Source organism: Macrosteles quadrilineatus, unplaced genomic scaffold (assembly GCF_028750875.1).
Source record: "Macrosteles quadrilineatus isolate MER2022 unplaced genomic scaffold, UCM_ALF_1.0 Scaffold_1__1_contigs__length_201487025, whole genome shotgun sequence".
Lineage (NCBI taxonomy): Eukaryota > Metazoa > Arthropoda > Insecta > Hemiptera > Cicadellidae > Macrosteles > Macrosteles quadrilineatus.
Window position 1 is genome coordinate 72,955,912 of NW_026542594.1, and position 16,202 is coordinate 72,972,113.

The 16,202-nt window shown below is 35.9% G+C and overlaps 2 protein-coding genes across 3 annotated transcripts in view; one reads left to right on the forward strand and one right to left on the reverse strand.

The window, feature by feature from the left end:
• The window catches only part of LOC128983579 (nucleoplasmin-like protein ANO39), an 87,915-nt gene extending 87,558 nt beyond the window's left edge, over window positions 1-357 (reverse strand). Inside the window, exon 1 of the mRNA XM_054402915.1 lies at window positions 206-357. Coding sequence (XP_054258890.1) covers window positions 206-227 — 22 coding nt within the window. The 5' untranslated portion in view covers window positions 228-357. The remainder of the gene's footprint in view (window positions 1-205) is intronic.
• Window positions 358-14,462: 14,105 nt separating this feature from the next.
• Window positions 14,463-16,202, forward strand: part of LOC128983584 (nucleotide exchange factor SIL1) — a 161,565-nt gene continuing 159,825 nt past the window's right edge. The window contains exon 1 of one of the 2 annotated variants that reach the window (XM_054402918.1): window positions 14,463-14,834. In XM_054402918.1, coding sequence (XP_054258893.1) covers window positions 14,687-14,834 — 148 coding nt within the window. In that variant the 5' untranslated portion in view covers window positions 14,463-14,686. The remainder of the gene's footprint in view (window positions 14,835-16,202) is intronic. The other variant, XM_054402917.1, reaches the window with a different exon arrangement.

The following is a 16,202-nucleotide window of genomic DNA, read 5'->3' on the forward strand; positions in this document are numbered from 1 at the left end:
TCACGTTGAATCAGACAAAATAATAAAAGGTTTGCGTTATTAAGACATTAACGCGGTCACAAATTGTCAACCGCCTCAATTTACAAAGAAACCAGTGAGTAGACCAAGGGACTCTTCTCCACCTAGGCCTACGCCTCACATTAAATAATGTAAAGCCTCTATTAACAATAACATTGATAAGAATAGTGTGAAAATAATAATTTACCCCAAAAATAATCCTCAGTCATGTTGATTTTCTGTACTTCAATGGATAACTACGATCTTCAAATTCAGGGACCGGCCTCTAATATTGTAGATGTAATGGCGAAGAACTTGGAAGCAAGGAAGGATAAGGAAGGAAGGAGAGACTGGACTGGGGTGGGGAGAGAGAGTGGATTTGAGAGAGAGTGATTGAGAGGAGTAGAGCAGAGATAAACTTTGATGGTATTGGCTCTTACTGACTAGAGTGACTAGTGGGTTGGATAGTTCTTCTTCCCGTTTCCTGAAATATTTTTCCCCCCTATAATCCAGTACCATGGTGGAAGGAAAAAACGTTTTTTCCTTCCACCATGATCCAGTACAGTATAAACATTGAATTTAAACAAATCCTATACTCTAATACGAGCAATGTTTGCTTGTATGTATGTATGTATGCTTGCTTGCACAAAGATCTCGAAAACGGTTCCGACGATTTTCTTCAAATGTTGTAAATAGTTTAATTCTGGCCTAAAAACGAGTTTACTGCAGTTAGAACTGCCAACAAAAATCTAATTACGTAGAAAAATGAAATTGAAAATGACATTTTTTTAACATTAGTCTTATGGGTTGCTAGGTAACCTTGTTGGCTGAATTAAATAACAAGGAAAAAGTAAACAAAAGACTTGAAGTTGTAGCATGTGTTCATAATAAGCCAACTACCCACAGTATACTAGCAAATTACAAATACAGTACAAAAAAAACATCATTTAGCAAAGATTATACTGAAGATTACTCGATACATTGTAGTCAAGGGTAGCAGTGAGAAGTCTGGGATCTGTTTATGACGATTAGATAAGGGTATGGGCAATCCTAAAATGCTATGGAAAGGGAGGGAATCAGGTCCGTGACGTAGGAAGTGGTGAAGGAAGTAGTCAAGGCGAGTAGTCCGGAGCGTGGGAACTGTTCATGACGATTAGATAAGGGTATGGGCAATCCTAAAATGCTATGGGAAGGGAGGGAAACAGGTCCGTGACGAAGGAAGGTGTTAAGGAAGTAGTCAAGGCGAGCAGTCCGGAGTGTGGGGACTGTTTATTACGATAAGATCAGGGTATCTGCAATCCTAAAATGCTATGGGAAGGGAGGGAAACAGGAAGTGGTGAAGGAAGTAGTCAAGGCGAGCTGTCCGGAGTGTGAGAACTGTTTATGACGATTAGATTAAGGTATCTGCAATCCTAAAATGCTATGGGAAGGAAGGAAAACAGGTCCACGACGTAGGAAGGTGTTAAGGAAGTAGTCAAGGCGAGCTGTCCAGAGTGTGGGAACTGTTTATGACGATTAGATAAAGGTATGGGCAATCCTAAAATGCTATGGGAAGGGAGGGAAACAGGTCCGTGACGTAGGAAGTGGTGAAGGAAGTAGTCAAGGCGAGCTGTCCGGAGTGTGGGAACTGTTTATGACGATTAGATTAAGGTTTCTACAATCCTAAAATGCTATGGGAAGGGAGGAAAACAGGTCCGCAACGTAGGAAGTGGTGAAGGAAGTAGTCAAGGCGAGTAGTCCGGAGCGTGGGAACTGTTTATGACGATTAGATAAGGGTATGGGCAATCCTAAAATGCTATGGGAAGGGAGGGAAACAGGTCCGTGACGAAGGAAGTGGTGAAGGAAGTAGTCAAGGTGAGCTGTCTGGAGCGTGGGAACTGTTTATGATGATTGGATTAAGGTATTTGCAATCCAAAAATGCTATGGAAAGGGAGGAAAACAGGTCGGCGACGTAGGAAGTGGTGAAGGAAGTAGTCAAGGCGAGTAGCCGGAATTTTGGAACTGTTTATGATGATTAGATTAAAGTATTTGCAATCCAAAAATGCTATGGAAAGGGGGGAAAACAGGTCCGCGACGTAGGAAGTGGTGAAGGAAGTAGTCAAGGCGAGTAGTCCGGAGTGTGGGAACTGTTTATGACGATTAGATTAAGGTTTCTACAATCCTAAAATGCTATGGGAAGGGAGGAAAACAGGTCCGCGACGTAGGAAGTGGTGAAGGATGTAGTCAAAGGCGAGCTGTCCGGAGTGTGGGAACTGTTTATGACGATTAGATTAAGGTATCTATAATCCTAAAATGCTATGGGAAGGGAGGAAAACAGGTCCGCGACGTAGGAAGTGGCGAAGGAAGTAGTCAAGGCGAGCTGTCCGTAGTGTGGGAACTGTTTATGACGATTAGATTAAGGTATCTGCAATTCTGAAATGCTATGGGAAGGGAGGGAAACAGGTCAATGACGTAGGAAATGGTGTAGGACGTAGTAAAGACGAGCTGTCCGGAGTGTGGGAACTGTTAATAACGATTAGATTAAGGTATCTACAATCCTAAGTGCTATGGAAATGGAGGGAAACAGGTCCATGACGTAGGAATTGGTGTAGGACGTAGTAAAGGCGAGCCGTGTGGAGTTTGGGAATGGATCTATGTGTCTCCAATACAGTACTAAGACTGCTTTTTCAGAGTGGACTAATGATTTTCCCCGAGCAAAGCTCGGTCCCCAGGTACTTTCTTAAATAAAATCAATAGATGTAACCAGATGATCTTTGGCTATTAGTATCCAATAGTCAAAGCTATAATGTAACCTACGGTATCACCATGGTGGTGTCTTGTCTTTCCACCATGCGGTACCAACATGTCAACATTTAACTATCGATATATAAATACTACTGAGTACTGGATCGCTCTTCGCTGGCTGAGGCTCGGCACGGCCACGGCCACCTCGCCAAAACGAAAATAAATCCATGGTCATATATTGGTGTAGACAAGAAATCCACATGGTGCTTTTTGGTGCTTGCGCTGTAAGCCATTGTTTGTAGAATCTAATATATTTACTGTAATACCCAAGTAGCAAAAATCGTTGGCAAATCGTTGGCCCAACGTTTCTGTCGATCGTTGGCCAACGGCATGTTTTTGGCACTCAGTCTTACGGTTGGCCAACCAACAAATTTTTGCGGAAGGGCCAACCATCCCATTGGGCCTATTTTGGTGCTTGCGCTGTAAGCCATTGTTTGTAGAATCTAATATATTTACTGTAATACCCAAGTAGCAAAATCGTTGGTAAATCGTTGGCCCAACGTTTCTGTCGATCGTTGGCCAACGGCATGTTTTTGGCACTCGGTCTTTTATTTATTTATTCATACCAACGGTCAAACCAATACATAAATATGACAAAGCATTATGACTTAATTTAAAAATAGACATTTTTGAAACAAATTAAGCCAGTTTGAAGTAATCAATAAATAGATTAACAATAGACAACAAAAAGATTAAGATATAACAAGATGAAGGACATAAAAAGATATAAGAAAAGGATTTAAGACATAACAAGATATAAAATGTAACAAGATATAGATAACAAGATATAGATATAACGATGTGACAAGCAACAACAGTATAAATAGGAAATGAATATACAAAATATAATAAATAACAATATAAATAGATATGTAACAATAAAGCATAACACGGACAAGAAAAAAAATTATTCAATGTATGAGGAATGCATGCTGCTAACAAGTTTTTTTCTTGGACGTTTCATTGTTCATGCTGAACAGATCCAATTGACCAGGTAGGTTGTTTGCCAGACGTTGCAGACGAGGAAGTGCACTGTGGTACATGTACTGTGTTGAGTACTGCCGCCTCGCAAACAGCTGGGTATGGCGAAGGCTACGTGAAGTGCGGAAGTCTAGTTCCAAGAGCAGGTCGGGAGCATCACTGGAGGATGTGACCAACTTCTTCAAGAACAAGACATCATTAACCTCACGTCTGGTAGAAAGAGGCAACAGGTTCAACTGGAGTTGCAGATCATGAACAGGAACAGCACGGTATTGCATCCCCAAACGTAGACCAACCAGGCGAACAAAACGGCTTTGAGTGTTTTCCAGCCTGGCAATCTGACCAGACTGGTACGGATTCCAAACTGTGGAAGAAAATTCAAGTATGGGTCTGACAAGATGGATATAAAGAGTTACCAGTGCCGATACTGAAAATCTGTCATGACTGACCCTGGTGATGAAATTGAGTGCTGAGTTGGCCTTCTTGCAAATATAGTTAATGTGCTCTTGAGGATTGAGGTCAGGAGAGAGTATGATGCCTAAGTCTTTGACCTTTGAAGAACGTTGAAGCTGCTGATCTGCAAGTTTATACAGATGAATAATAGGATTATTAGATCTGGTGAATGTTACCACCGAGCACTTTGAGACATTCAAAGACATTTCATTCATCTGGCACCATACTGACAGTAAATCAATACTATTCTGTAGAGCCTCGCAGTCACTCACATGAGAAATCTCTCTGAAGATCTTGGCATCATCAGCAAAAAGCAGTACATTTGAACCCAAATGCTGAACCAAATCATTGATGAATATGGTGAACAAGGCCGGGCCCAGAAGCGATCCCTGAGGAACCCCGGAAATAGCAGGAAACGGTTGAGACAAAGAGCCAGCCACTCGCACCTGAAGAAACCGATCCTGGAGGTAGCTCTCTAACCACATTAAGAGGGGTCCATTTATTCCAATGGCTCTAAGTTTAGCGGTGGGGCACACGGGAGGGACTAAGGCTAATATATCTTGTACAGCGTTCGCCACTAGAACCGCTAAGTTGAAAAAAATTATTTTTTTTTTATTTTTAGTTATAAAATTAAATGTTTAATTATAAAATATTGTTTTAAAATTATAAAATAAATTTTTAATTTTTAAAATAAAACTGTCATAACATAACCTAACTAACCAGACTTGCTGATAATATAAAAACTGTATCAGATAAAAATCTAATTAATGATTACTTATAATTTTTAATTAATTATAAAATTAATTTTAAAATTTAGTATCATAAAATTAAACTGTCATAACCTAACCTAACCAACCAAACTTGCTGATATGAAAAATTTATTGACAAAAAATTAATACTACCAGCGGGATTCGAACCCGGGACCTCCTGAACACCAAATCGGAACGCTACTAAGTATGCCACGAACGCCGCTGAAACACAACGTTTCGTTACGGTAGTCGTGTTGCCTCAAGAGTAGACATTAGCCACTAGAGATATGACGTCACTACACCTTTAGCCTTAGTCCCTCCCGTGTGCCCATTCCCTAAGTTTAGCAACCAAATGTTTGTGGCTAACTCGGTCAAAGGCCTTGGAGAAATCCGTGTACACAGCGTCAATCTGGTGGGAATTTAAGAAGGCTGTAGTAACATTACTCTGGAAGGACAAGAGGTTCGTAGTGGTTGAGCGTCCCTTCATAAAACCATGTTGTTCTGCATTAATCACACTCTTCAGAGCGAATGACAATCTCTTCAGCACAAGCGATTCAAAAATCTTTGCCAATGTGGACTGAATAACAATAGGGCGATAGTTCTTGACATCAGCAGGAGATCCGGACTTAAAAATTGGTGTTACATAACCATTCTTAAGATTTGAGGGAAAGACACCAGCAGCCATGAGCGAGTTGAAATATATGGTGATATGAGGTGATAAAACACTGCTACAGAACCTCAAGACCAGTGGTGATATGTCGTCGGGTCCAGCACCTTTGCTTGTATCAAGTGAATTCAGCTCATCCTCCACCTCCGAACAGCTAACATAACATGACGAGATTGAGGTGATTGCATTTAGCTCATAATCTGGTGGGGTAGATGACGGAGACTTATAAACGGAGGCGACAAATTTGGCAAAAAGATTGGAGATATCCTGGTGACAATCAGCAACTTCAACATCCAACTTCATTCTTGACGGCAGGGAGGGCAGTTTCTTGGTAGAATTCACATAACTCCAGAAGGCACGAATATTGGCTTTTATAGATGAATCAACAGTCTCGATGTAAGCTGAGTAGCATTGGTCTTACGGTTGGCCAACCAACAAATTTTTGCGGAAGGGCCAATTAACCATCCCATTGGGCCTAAACATAAAAAAACACAAAATAATAAAGATTTTGTATGAAAAGCATAATTATGAGTTGAGTAAATTGATTAAATAGTTCATAAAAAAGAGATAAAATTATTTGGCCGGAACGGGTCTCGAACCCGGTACCTTCACCTTGTGAGCCTCACGCCTTACCTTTTGAGCTAAATTTGCTTGTTGATTATGAGTGTTTTCAAGTGGTGAAAGAGTAGCCGACAGGTACAATGCTGTCACAATACTTAAAATATTTTTGATGCTACAGTATAATATGATTCTGTTAATCTGTTTAGGGCTCAAGTAGTTGAATTGTTTTTCTGGTAGTTGGAGAGGATACTAGTATTTGAATATAGATTATTTAATTACCATTAGATTAGTAGGCTACTGTTATAATTGATGGTTATATAATTAATTGATCGTTTCCCTATAAATATTAAAAATTTGCTTAAATAAGTTAAAGAATATTGTTAAAAAAAATTAATTACCGTATAGTGTATATAATAATTATTATATGTTAAGCAGGTGTTCTCCACTGTATCTAGTATCACAACATCATCTGACTACATTTATTATAGATCCAAATTTTTACAATATTTGTCTTATATTCTGCTGCCATAACATTTATGTACCTTTAAATAAATCAATTCGTTAAAATTCGTTTTAGAATGTTTTATACTTAAACCCAACGAAGGCCCAACGATTCTTTCCTTTGTAGGGCCAACGAATACCAGTTTCCGTTGGGCCAACGTTGGCATATCCCTTGCATTTGCCTGTCCACATAGACTAACCGCCCGTGCGTGGAACGTTTACAGCAAAGCAAGGCGGCACAGTCCAAAGGTGAACTGTACTGATAAATTTGAGTGGCAGTGACCAGGATCCGAACCCACGACATCGCTGCCTTGGGCCCGAAGTCCGCGACCCTAGTGGAAAAGACATATCAATAGAAATCAATAGAAAAAATCTATTGATATCACTAGATGCTTAGTGATATCAATAGACAATCGATAGTGAATGTTCATGGATATCATTACAAGTAAATACAAACAAATAGACATCACTGAAAACTTAGTCAATACATATCACTAGACATCTATAAACATAAAATATATCAATATAGATCATTAGAGCAAATAAATCGTTCATTGATATCAATAGAGAATATTTTTTAAATATGTTAGATGTAAATATAAATCAATATACATCAATACGGGTAAATAAAACTCAAAATATCTCTAAAATGTATCACATATGAGCATTATGGATTATACAAAATATCAATGTAAAGTGGTTAAATAAACAGTAATAAAAATGTTATTTTTTGAAAAAAAGGAAAAACTCTAGTTTTAGGTCATAGACGTTAGCTGAGGTACCTAAAACTCAATATAATTTAAAAATATATCATTTTAAAATTGTTGTAAGACAGTTACAACTTGTACTGTATTAAATCTTATTTTTTAAACTGCCAAAAACTGATTGCTAAACAATTTTAAAATTGTTGTAAAACAGTTTACAACTTGTATTAAAACTAATTTTCTTAAACTTCAAAAAACTGATTGTAACACAATTTTAAAATTGTTGTAAAACAGTTACAGCTCGTATTGAAACTTATTTTTTTCAACTGCAAAAAACTTATTGTTAAACATTTTTTAAATTGTTTCAATCTTATATCAACATTGTTGTAATGAAGTTTAAATCAAAATGTTTTAAAATTGTTATACAACAATTGTAATACAGCTTTCGACAACTTTTAACAAATTTTTTTCTTATTGGGTTATTGTTAGGGATAAAAATCACTCACAAATTCATTATTGAATTCCTTATTCCTAGAAATCAATAAAAATAAATTGTATTGACACTATTCACATCACCCAAGTAGCAAGAAAACAGTTTGAACTGGTAATAAAACAGTTTTGAAACATGTTAAAGCATATAGGTGCATGCTTGAAATGACTCAAATGATATTGAACAATCTTTTTCAAGTTAAATTATGAGGCCTAACACAGCTTCTCGCATTCAAAATGGCTATCATTACTTAGTCAGACATGATTCGTCCGTGGCGTAATGGCTTAGACAACCGGCTACCATTCTGTAGTCCCCGGTTCAAATCACGGGAACTTCAAGAGCTTTTTGCCAAAAATTTTATTACTTTTTCATTTTTATTTTATTTTTAGTGCATAGTAGATGTGATTCAATGTGTTCAATGTTCTAAATGAAACAAATTAAAAATTGTTTTTACAAGCTACAAATTATGTTCAATTAAGCTAATGACTCGGATCCTATTTACTTGTATTGATATGTATTGATGTGTATTGGCCCAAATACCTATAGATATCAATACGTATCATTATACAATTTTTGTATTGATCTATTCCACTAATGGACGCTACCGACGGAGCCACCGACTCACTAATTCACTTTATTCGGGTTGAAATTTTCATTAACAAAGGCACTCATGTCTTTTCCACGAAACACTTAGAAATAAGGACATTAAGGCGTTACCAACAGACACACACACAAATAAAAAATTGAATTAGGGGATCACAAACAAAATAATTATTTGAAAGTTTTGATAGTGTCATCAAATTTTATGATAATCGTGTTTAGGCCTAATCAAACTGTAAAATTGGTGTGTAAATCCGTTGGCAAATATATAAATAAGTAAATAAATACACAGTCCACAAAACATTGATACGTTATCAACCCCAAGCTTTAAAAATTCATGATGGTTTACTAAAAAAATCTTTCACTAATTCTTTATCATCTTTATACATAAACTAACATTTTGGAGTCCAGACAGAAAATGCAAAAATTATACAGTAAGACATCAATTAAATTTAATAAGAAATAAGGTGCAGCACTAACGATAACTATAGTTGTAAATAGTGATGTTTTTGTACGTAAAAATGATTCTTAATTCTACCACCGGTTCTAAGGAAAAGTAGCAGTACCAAAAACCAACGTTTACATTTAAGAAAAGAACTATTATAGTACTTACAACCATTTTAAACTGTCCTTCTAATCAAACTGTATTATAGGTGTTAATCCGTGGGCAAATAAATAAATACACAGGCCACAAAACATGTAACATGTAACGTTAACAATGTAAAGCTTTAAAACACTCACTATGGTTTGCTAAAAAATTAATGACAGTTTGAAGAAACCACCTTTATCCAAACAAAGGTTTCTTATTTAAAAGATTACGTAATCTCTAAACGATAATCGGCATATATCTAGCAAATATTCGGAGGAAATGTGACAAAAAACGCACAAATCTGGGGTTTTGGACGTTTGTGTTTTACTTCTTAAGTAGGAAAAGTACCGATATCGTTGTCGAAATGTAAGTACTGTAAGTAGAAACCAAAGTGACACATTGGAAAAGCGAGTTTAGCTACATCTGTATGTTAAACCTCTGTTACGATCACAGCGAAATCAGAAAGATTTTCCAAGATCGCAGCAACATCCACGACCACCCACTGCAGTTGTGATTTTTTACTTTGCACTTTACACAACTGTCCTTGAAGCGCCATCAATGATTTGGAAACCTTTTTTGTAAGCTATTGGTGACGATGATAAAAAAATGCAAGTTTCGCAACACTATACAACACTGATTCGCAGTATTTTCCCCGGTTATCAAAACTCAAGAACAATCGTTGCACTTGCGATTAATTAAACCGGATAAGTAAGGCACACGTTTTTAATCTCACTTGGTTTGGATGTGCTAACAAAACTTGATCGGAAATGGTTGCGGTATTTGTAAACAACTTTTAATGTAAACATCAGTGACAGCTATAGAAGTGAGAACTAATCCAAACAGCTGATCATTATTTCATAAAAGTAATAGTAAACATTGGGATAAAATTTGACAAAAATCGAACAAAGTTGGGTTTTTGATGGTTCGTTATTTTGTTTTCAAAGAAGCAAGGCCATGTTTTTATAGCCAAAGACACTCTCACCATTCCAGTTAATACAGAACAATGATTAGAACCTTGATCGGTACTCTAGTTTTCTAGGAGTAGGCCGCGTAAAATGACATTTTGCTGGCGTTACAGACGGAACCACAGAATGGACAAACAGACAGAAATTGAGATAAGACATTTTCGGCTTTCTTAGGCTATGAAACGTAAAATAACCAAAAACTGCATGATTCTAAGCAATGTACAGATAAAACTGTAATTTTATTTATATAGATTTTGGTATATTTTTCCCTTTGAACACATGTTCTTGTTCAATTCAATTGTATGTAAATTATTGTTTACATTCATATTATTTTGTTCTTTTTATAAAATTCTTCATTACACTTAAACTATATAAACTAAATTTTATACTGAGCTAGGTATGCGTACACTGGCTATGTAGTCCGCAACTAAACCAATATTAGTTTTACCTCAGAGTAAATAAAACAATACAACCGTACCGCTTGTCCCTGACCATCACGTTTATGATTTCTATCATAAAAATTTCAAAAATTAAAATATCATCATATTTCAATGTTTTATACACAAAAGAAGCACACCTTTATACAAACATAACGATTTTTCGGGTCTCAGGTAAGTTTTTTCGGAGTTATACAAACTTAAAAAGATTTTATTGGCTTTTTTTCAATTTTTTGAGTTTTTTATTTTTTTCTGGAAAGACCAAATATACCAAAAGTTTAGTGACCTTAATATTGTATAATGGTCATAAAAGTAAATTAATTTATAGCGAAACATAGTTATAAAAAAAATATTAACTATTTTTAATATTCATTTAAACGTCCGTTATGGTCGTGACAAGATTGATAAATTTTGACTCTCACACGTGAGTGACATGAGTACAAGTCCATCACGTCAACAGTGCGGAACGAAATGTACCCCGCCGCTCGTGTCGCCGCCGGGAAACCGCGACCGCGAATGTGACCGGTTAGTGATTGGAAAATATATTGTAAATATGTACATTGTAACAGTAGTGTTTAAGAAGATACTCTATGAAGATGCCGCACTGAGTGGCGAAATGCGCATCGAGTGTTAATCGAGTGTTAATCGAGTGTTAACTACAAGACCTTCAGGCAAAATAGGTAAATAATTACTGTATCAGGCCAATTTGAAATCCGCATTGCCTGCAGGTTTGCTGCAGCGGGGGTATTTTATTAACTTTTTTTATTTTCATTTGAAGCCTTTGAATACATACTGAAGAAGTCCATAAAAAAATATTTCACCAGTAATTAACGCAGGCTACCCTTATGTAATTTAAATAAAACAGTTTTTAAATTTAACAGTTTTTCTTTATTTTCCGGAATACGCTGTAATTTAAAAGAGGCAAAGAACTGAATTCTTAATCTGGTAGGTAATACCATGGTAATACCAACAAAAAAAGTATAAGTCATAAATTCCCACGGGGGGGGGAGGGTTTCATATTGGTGGCTCATGGTCTATAAGCTATGATCGTACGCAACTTCGATCTAGATTCAACCAAGACTTCTCATCCCATTGTAAATTTTGAAGCACGTTTTTCGTGTCTAGTTCATGTACGTGACACAAAGGCGCTAGTGTCGATGAAACTTTGTTTCCATTATTTTAGGGTTAATTTCTTGATTTGTGCTTTACTGTTTGGTTTTATAACTAGGGGACAAGTTATTGTTTATGATTAGATCGTATTATTTGGTTAAACGAGGTTTTAAATGGAAACAAATTGTAAACAAAACACGACCTCTACATAAACCGTACATGAACTAACAATAAAATTGTCTTAAGCTGTTCCATAAGGATGAGAAATCTACTAAGGGAGTATGTTAGCGAATTTCCCTATAGGGAAGTAGCTATTACCGTAGGTGGCACGGTAAGACCTAGACCCGGGACCGATTTACTTTTTCATTTTGATGTCCCCAGAGGCCAAAAACACCATTTGTTCAAATTTATATATATGTATATATACGTCCGTGAACGCGATAACTTGAGTAATTTTTGTCCGATTTTGATGAAATTTGGTTTAAAGGTGTAAAGCGGGATAAACTTGAATGAGTTCGCGAACCAGCATGATCGGACCATGGGAACGGGGCTTTACGGGGGGTTTTATGGGGTAAAAATTGGTTTTTCTCACTTTTTACCCTCAAAACACAAATTTTCCCAATTTCTCTTTAGATCTTTTTAAAGAGCTTAAAAAAACAATTAATTTAGTATATTAAAAGTATTTTTGTTCGGTTAATAGTAACGGAGAAAATTTAAAATTCCCATGTTATTCTTATGGAGAATATTGTCAAATGTTGTAGTTTGCTTGTTTATGGATATATTTTGTATTTTGATCAAATTTATTTATTTTGTACTAAGCTATCAATATTTTACAAAAAAACACACTTTATTAGTTTCCTTGTAGCAGCAAACCTAGGTACTCGTTAAACCTAATGTTATTAAAATATATTTAATTGAAAATCAATTAAGACAAATGGAAATTCGCTTAGACGGCAGGTTTGCTGCGGCGGGGGTATTTTATCTATGATTCAACTAAGGGCGTATGTTTTATCTATGGTTTTATATGGTTTTGTGTTGGTTAGTCTATGGTTTTATCTATGATTCAACGTCGACAGAGCCAAACATGATAATATTGTCCACGTTATAATTTTAGCTCAGTGTGTCCACGTCACTGAGCTAAAATTATAACTGGAGGTAGCACTGTCATGGCAGAAGTCTGTCAAGAGCGTGTCGCTGATTTTGTTAGGTTGGTATAGCAGCAGTGTGTCCACAGGGGTACCACTTTTTGGTACTAAATTTCCCTGAAAAATGTACAAGATTCCCTACTGTAGGTACAAGATCTCACAAAAGATAGAGTAATGCTATTTTTTGGCTCTCTGTCTGTGTTATACAAGAGAATAACGTTTTTTTAGTGTGGCCTTGGAATAACCAAAGTTTTTTTGACGTTTTTATCCTTGTTGTGGTGGCACCTTGACACGCTCCCATAGAAATACAACCATAAATTAATCAGGTCTCCTCTCGCCTTCACTTTTTAACATAAAACTTATAGTTGTAATTTTTTGATAGAGAGGAACGCCCTTTTGATAAATTTGACTTTAATCTCAGAAGTGAACACCTACTAGAGTTATATTCTGACTTTAAATGCAGAATTCTGACTTTTTTCATAACACAAGTAGACTTCTCATCACATTGTAAATTTTGAAGCTCGTTTTTCGTGTCTAGTTCATGTCCGGTGACACTGACCGCTAGTATCGTCGAAATTCCGTTTCTATTATTTTATTTTAGGGTTGATTTCATTATTTGCGCTATACCATAGATAAAACATACTCCCTTAGTAGATTTCTCATTCTAATGGAACAGCTGAAGACAATTTTATTGTTAGTTCTGTACGGTTTATGTAGAGGTCGTGTTTTGTTTACAATTTGTTTCCCGTTAATACAGTCATTTAAAACCTCGTTTAACCAAATAATACGATATAATCATAAACAATACATTGTCCCCTAGTTATTTAACCAAACAGTAAAGCACAAATCAAGAAATTAACCCTAAAATAATAGAAACAAAATTTCGTCGACACTAGCGCCCAGTGTGGCGTACATGAACTAGATATGAAAAACAAGCTTCAAAATTTACAATGGGATGAGAAGTCTACTTGTGTTGGTTAGTCTATGGCTATACTGTGTGACTATATAACTAGGAGACAAGCTATTGTTTATGATAAGATAATTTTTTTTTAATTGTTAAACGAAGTTTTAAAAGAAACTAACTGGAATGACAAGAAAAAATTATAAACAAAACATCACCTCTATACAGTTCACCGGGCAGAAATAACAATAAAATTGGCTTCAGCTGTTCCATAAGAATGAAAAATCCACTAAGGATGGTAGTACATTATTGCTCATTCATTTATTTTATTTAAGCCGGTAATTAATTTATTTTTATAAAATTACATAGTATGGTCTTTACAATTCAACCAAGAGATGAAAATCCGGAGTTACCAACTGTTATTTATAAACTTTAAAATCCCCCAAACTGCATGTATTTTTCAATTTTTATAAAAACAGATTTTGAGGGAAAATGTACAAGATTCAGTGAACAATGTACTAGGGTACAAGAAAATATCAAAATGTACTAGATCTTGTACAATTGTACAAGCTGTGGACACACTGTATAGCAGTGAGTTTTTTTAACCAATGACATGGCTTCTATAACTAGGTCTGTATAGCAGTGAGTTTTTTCATCCAATAACATGGCTTCTTTATAACTCACACCTCACGCAAACATGGCGGCTGGCGACACGCATCTTTGACATTCAGTGCTACCTCCAGTTAGAATTATAGCTCAGTGGTCCACGTCTTGTCGGCTAGTCTGTGGTCTATGGTTTGAGTCAGAAGCAGAAGATGTGTCATGTCGTCATCGTCATGTCAATCTTTTTCATTTCATGTCGTTCGTGTCGTCTGTTAAAGTCAGTAAACCTTCAACCGCGTTACAGTATTCTATTAATTATTGTTGACTATTTGTATTAAATTATTATTTAGCATCTGATGGTGACAGACAAGCATTAACTTGGTAATTACTTAGGCTAACTTACTTAAACAATATTCTTAATTTACTGTTTTGTAGGCAAAAAGCCTACTATGGGAGCACAAGTTAAGGAAATTAGTAAGCTTATCTGTGCTTTGTTAGCCCTTCAATTGGTAGGGCTAAGTTTAAATGCTGGCGTTTTAAATGAAAACTCTGTTAGTAAAAGGAAGTTCACTAATGAATGGCAAGAAATTGGGGAAGGTAAGTTCATTGTTTCTAGTAATTAATTTCAAAATACTTTGTTTTTGATAAATATTTACCATGTGAAATAGGAAGGTTTTTGGTAAAAATAAATCAAGCATTAGTTTAGGGGAGAAGATAATACAATATAGGGGTTAAAATGCTCACATATCTCTAATAGGGTTGCCTTATGGTACTGTTTAACCCTCCTAGTGTTATGTGTCGAAAAATCACATAACACACTTTGTGTAGTGTTTTGTGTCGATTTTTCGACTCACAAACACTGTTTACGGCGAAGGCTCTATGACTGACAAAATCGGATTGAACTGGATCGAGTTAGGTATCGTTTTATTTGGCATATTCTAAGCTTTCTCCCGAAGTCTGTCAGAGCGCTTGTCTAAGCGCTTTTTTTTCTCAAGCCGATCATAATTGTAGTAGACAGCTGACGTGCGTATTTGTAAACAGCTTGGTTAACCTCGCACCGATGACTGATGTGTTTTATTACGTTTATCATTGTTTTAGTGTTAAAAATCAAAAGTAGTGATATACGTGGTGCATTATAAGAAGATTAAAGTGATTTTGAAGGGCTGGTTGATGATCCTGAAGAAGTAGGTACTAGTGATATTGATATAAATTATCAGCCAGATTCCTAGCTATGGTTAGGCTATGCATTCTTAGCTAAACGCTATGTACTGAAATCTGTTTTTTGCCCATAACTTATTTATTTGCAAATCTGCTTCCTTATATTATTATATATTTGTAATCCTCATAAAATTTAGAACAAAGTGGCAATTTTCAAATATTTATAGGCCTATAATTTATGCAATTTCATTGAGCGCAAACTTATTTTTTTTTTAAATTTTCCAAAATATTTTTTTTTTACCTAAAAAGTTTTTGAAACAAATGTTCCTTATGTTTTATGTATAACATTGAAGCCCATGATTTTCCAAACAAAATGGTATATAGAACAGTATAATTAACATTGTTTTTAAGCTTCTCAGATCCGTTTTAATAAAACCTTGCAAATGCGCAAAAAATAGGCAAACATTAAGGCCAAAACTAGGGACACTCGGAGGGTCAAGAGATTTTAGCTGGCCGCCCCCACTAAAGCTACATTTCCATTAAGTTACTACAAGTCGCAGGCACATGTCGAGGCACAAATAGCGCATAATTTTTCATGCCGTTTTCATTCATGGGGCACAAGTTTCGCGACTACGACTGGAAGACAGTTTCAGTTAATAAATGGGTACACTTCCATATCTGTTGGCACAAACAACCGAATGAAAATATCGATCGATATATCGATTATTCGATATATATCGTTTGGTTAGTTAGGTAAGGTTAACCTAACCTACCTAACCAAACGATATATCAAACTAAACAATATTA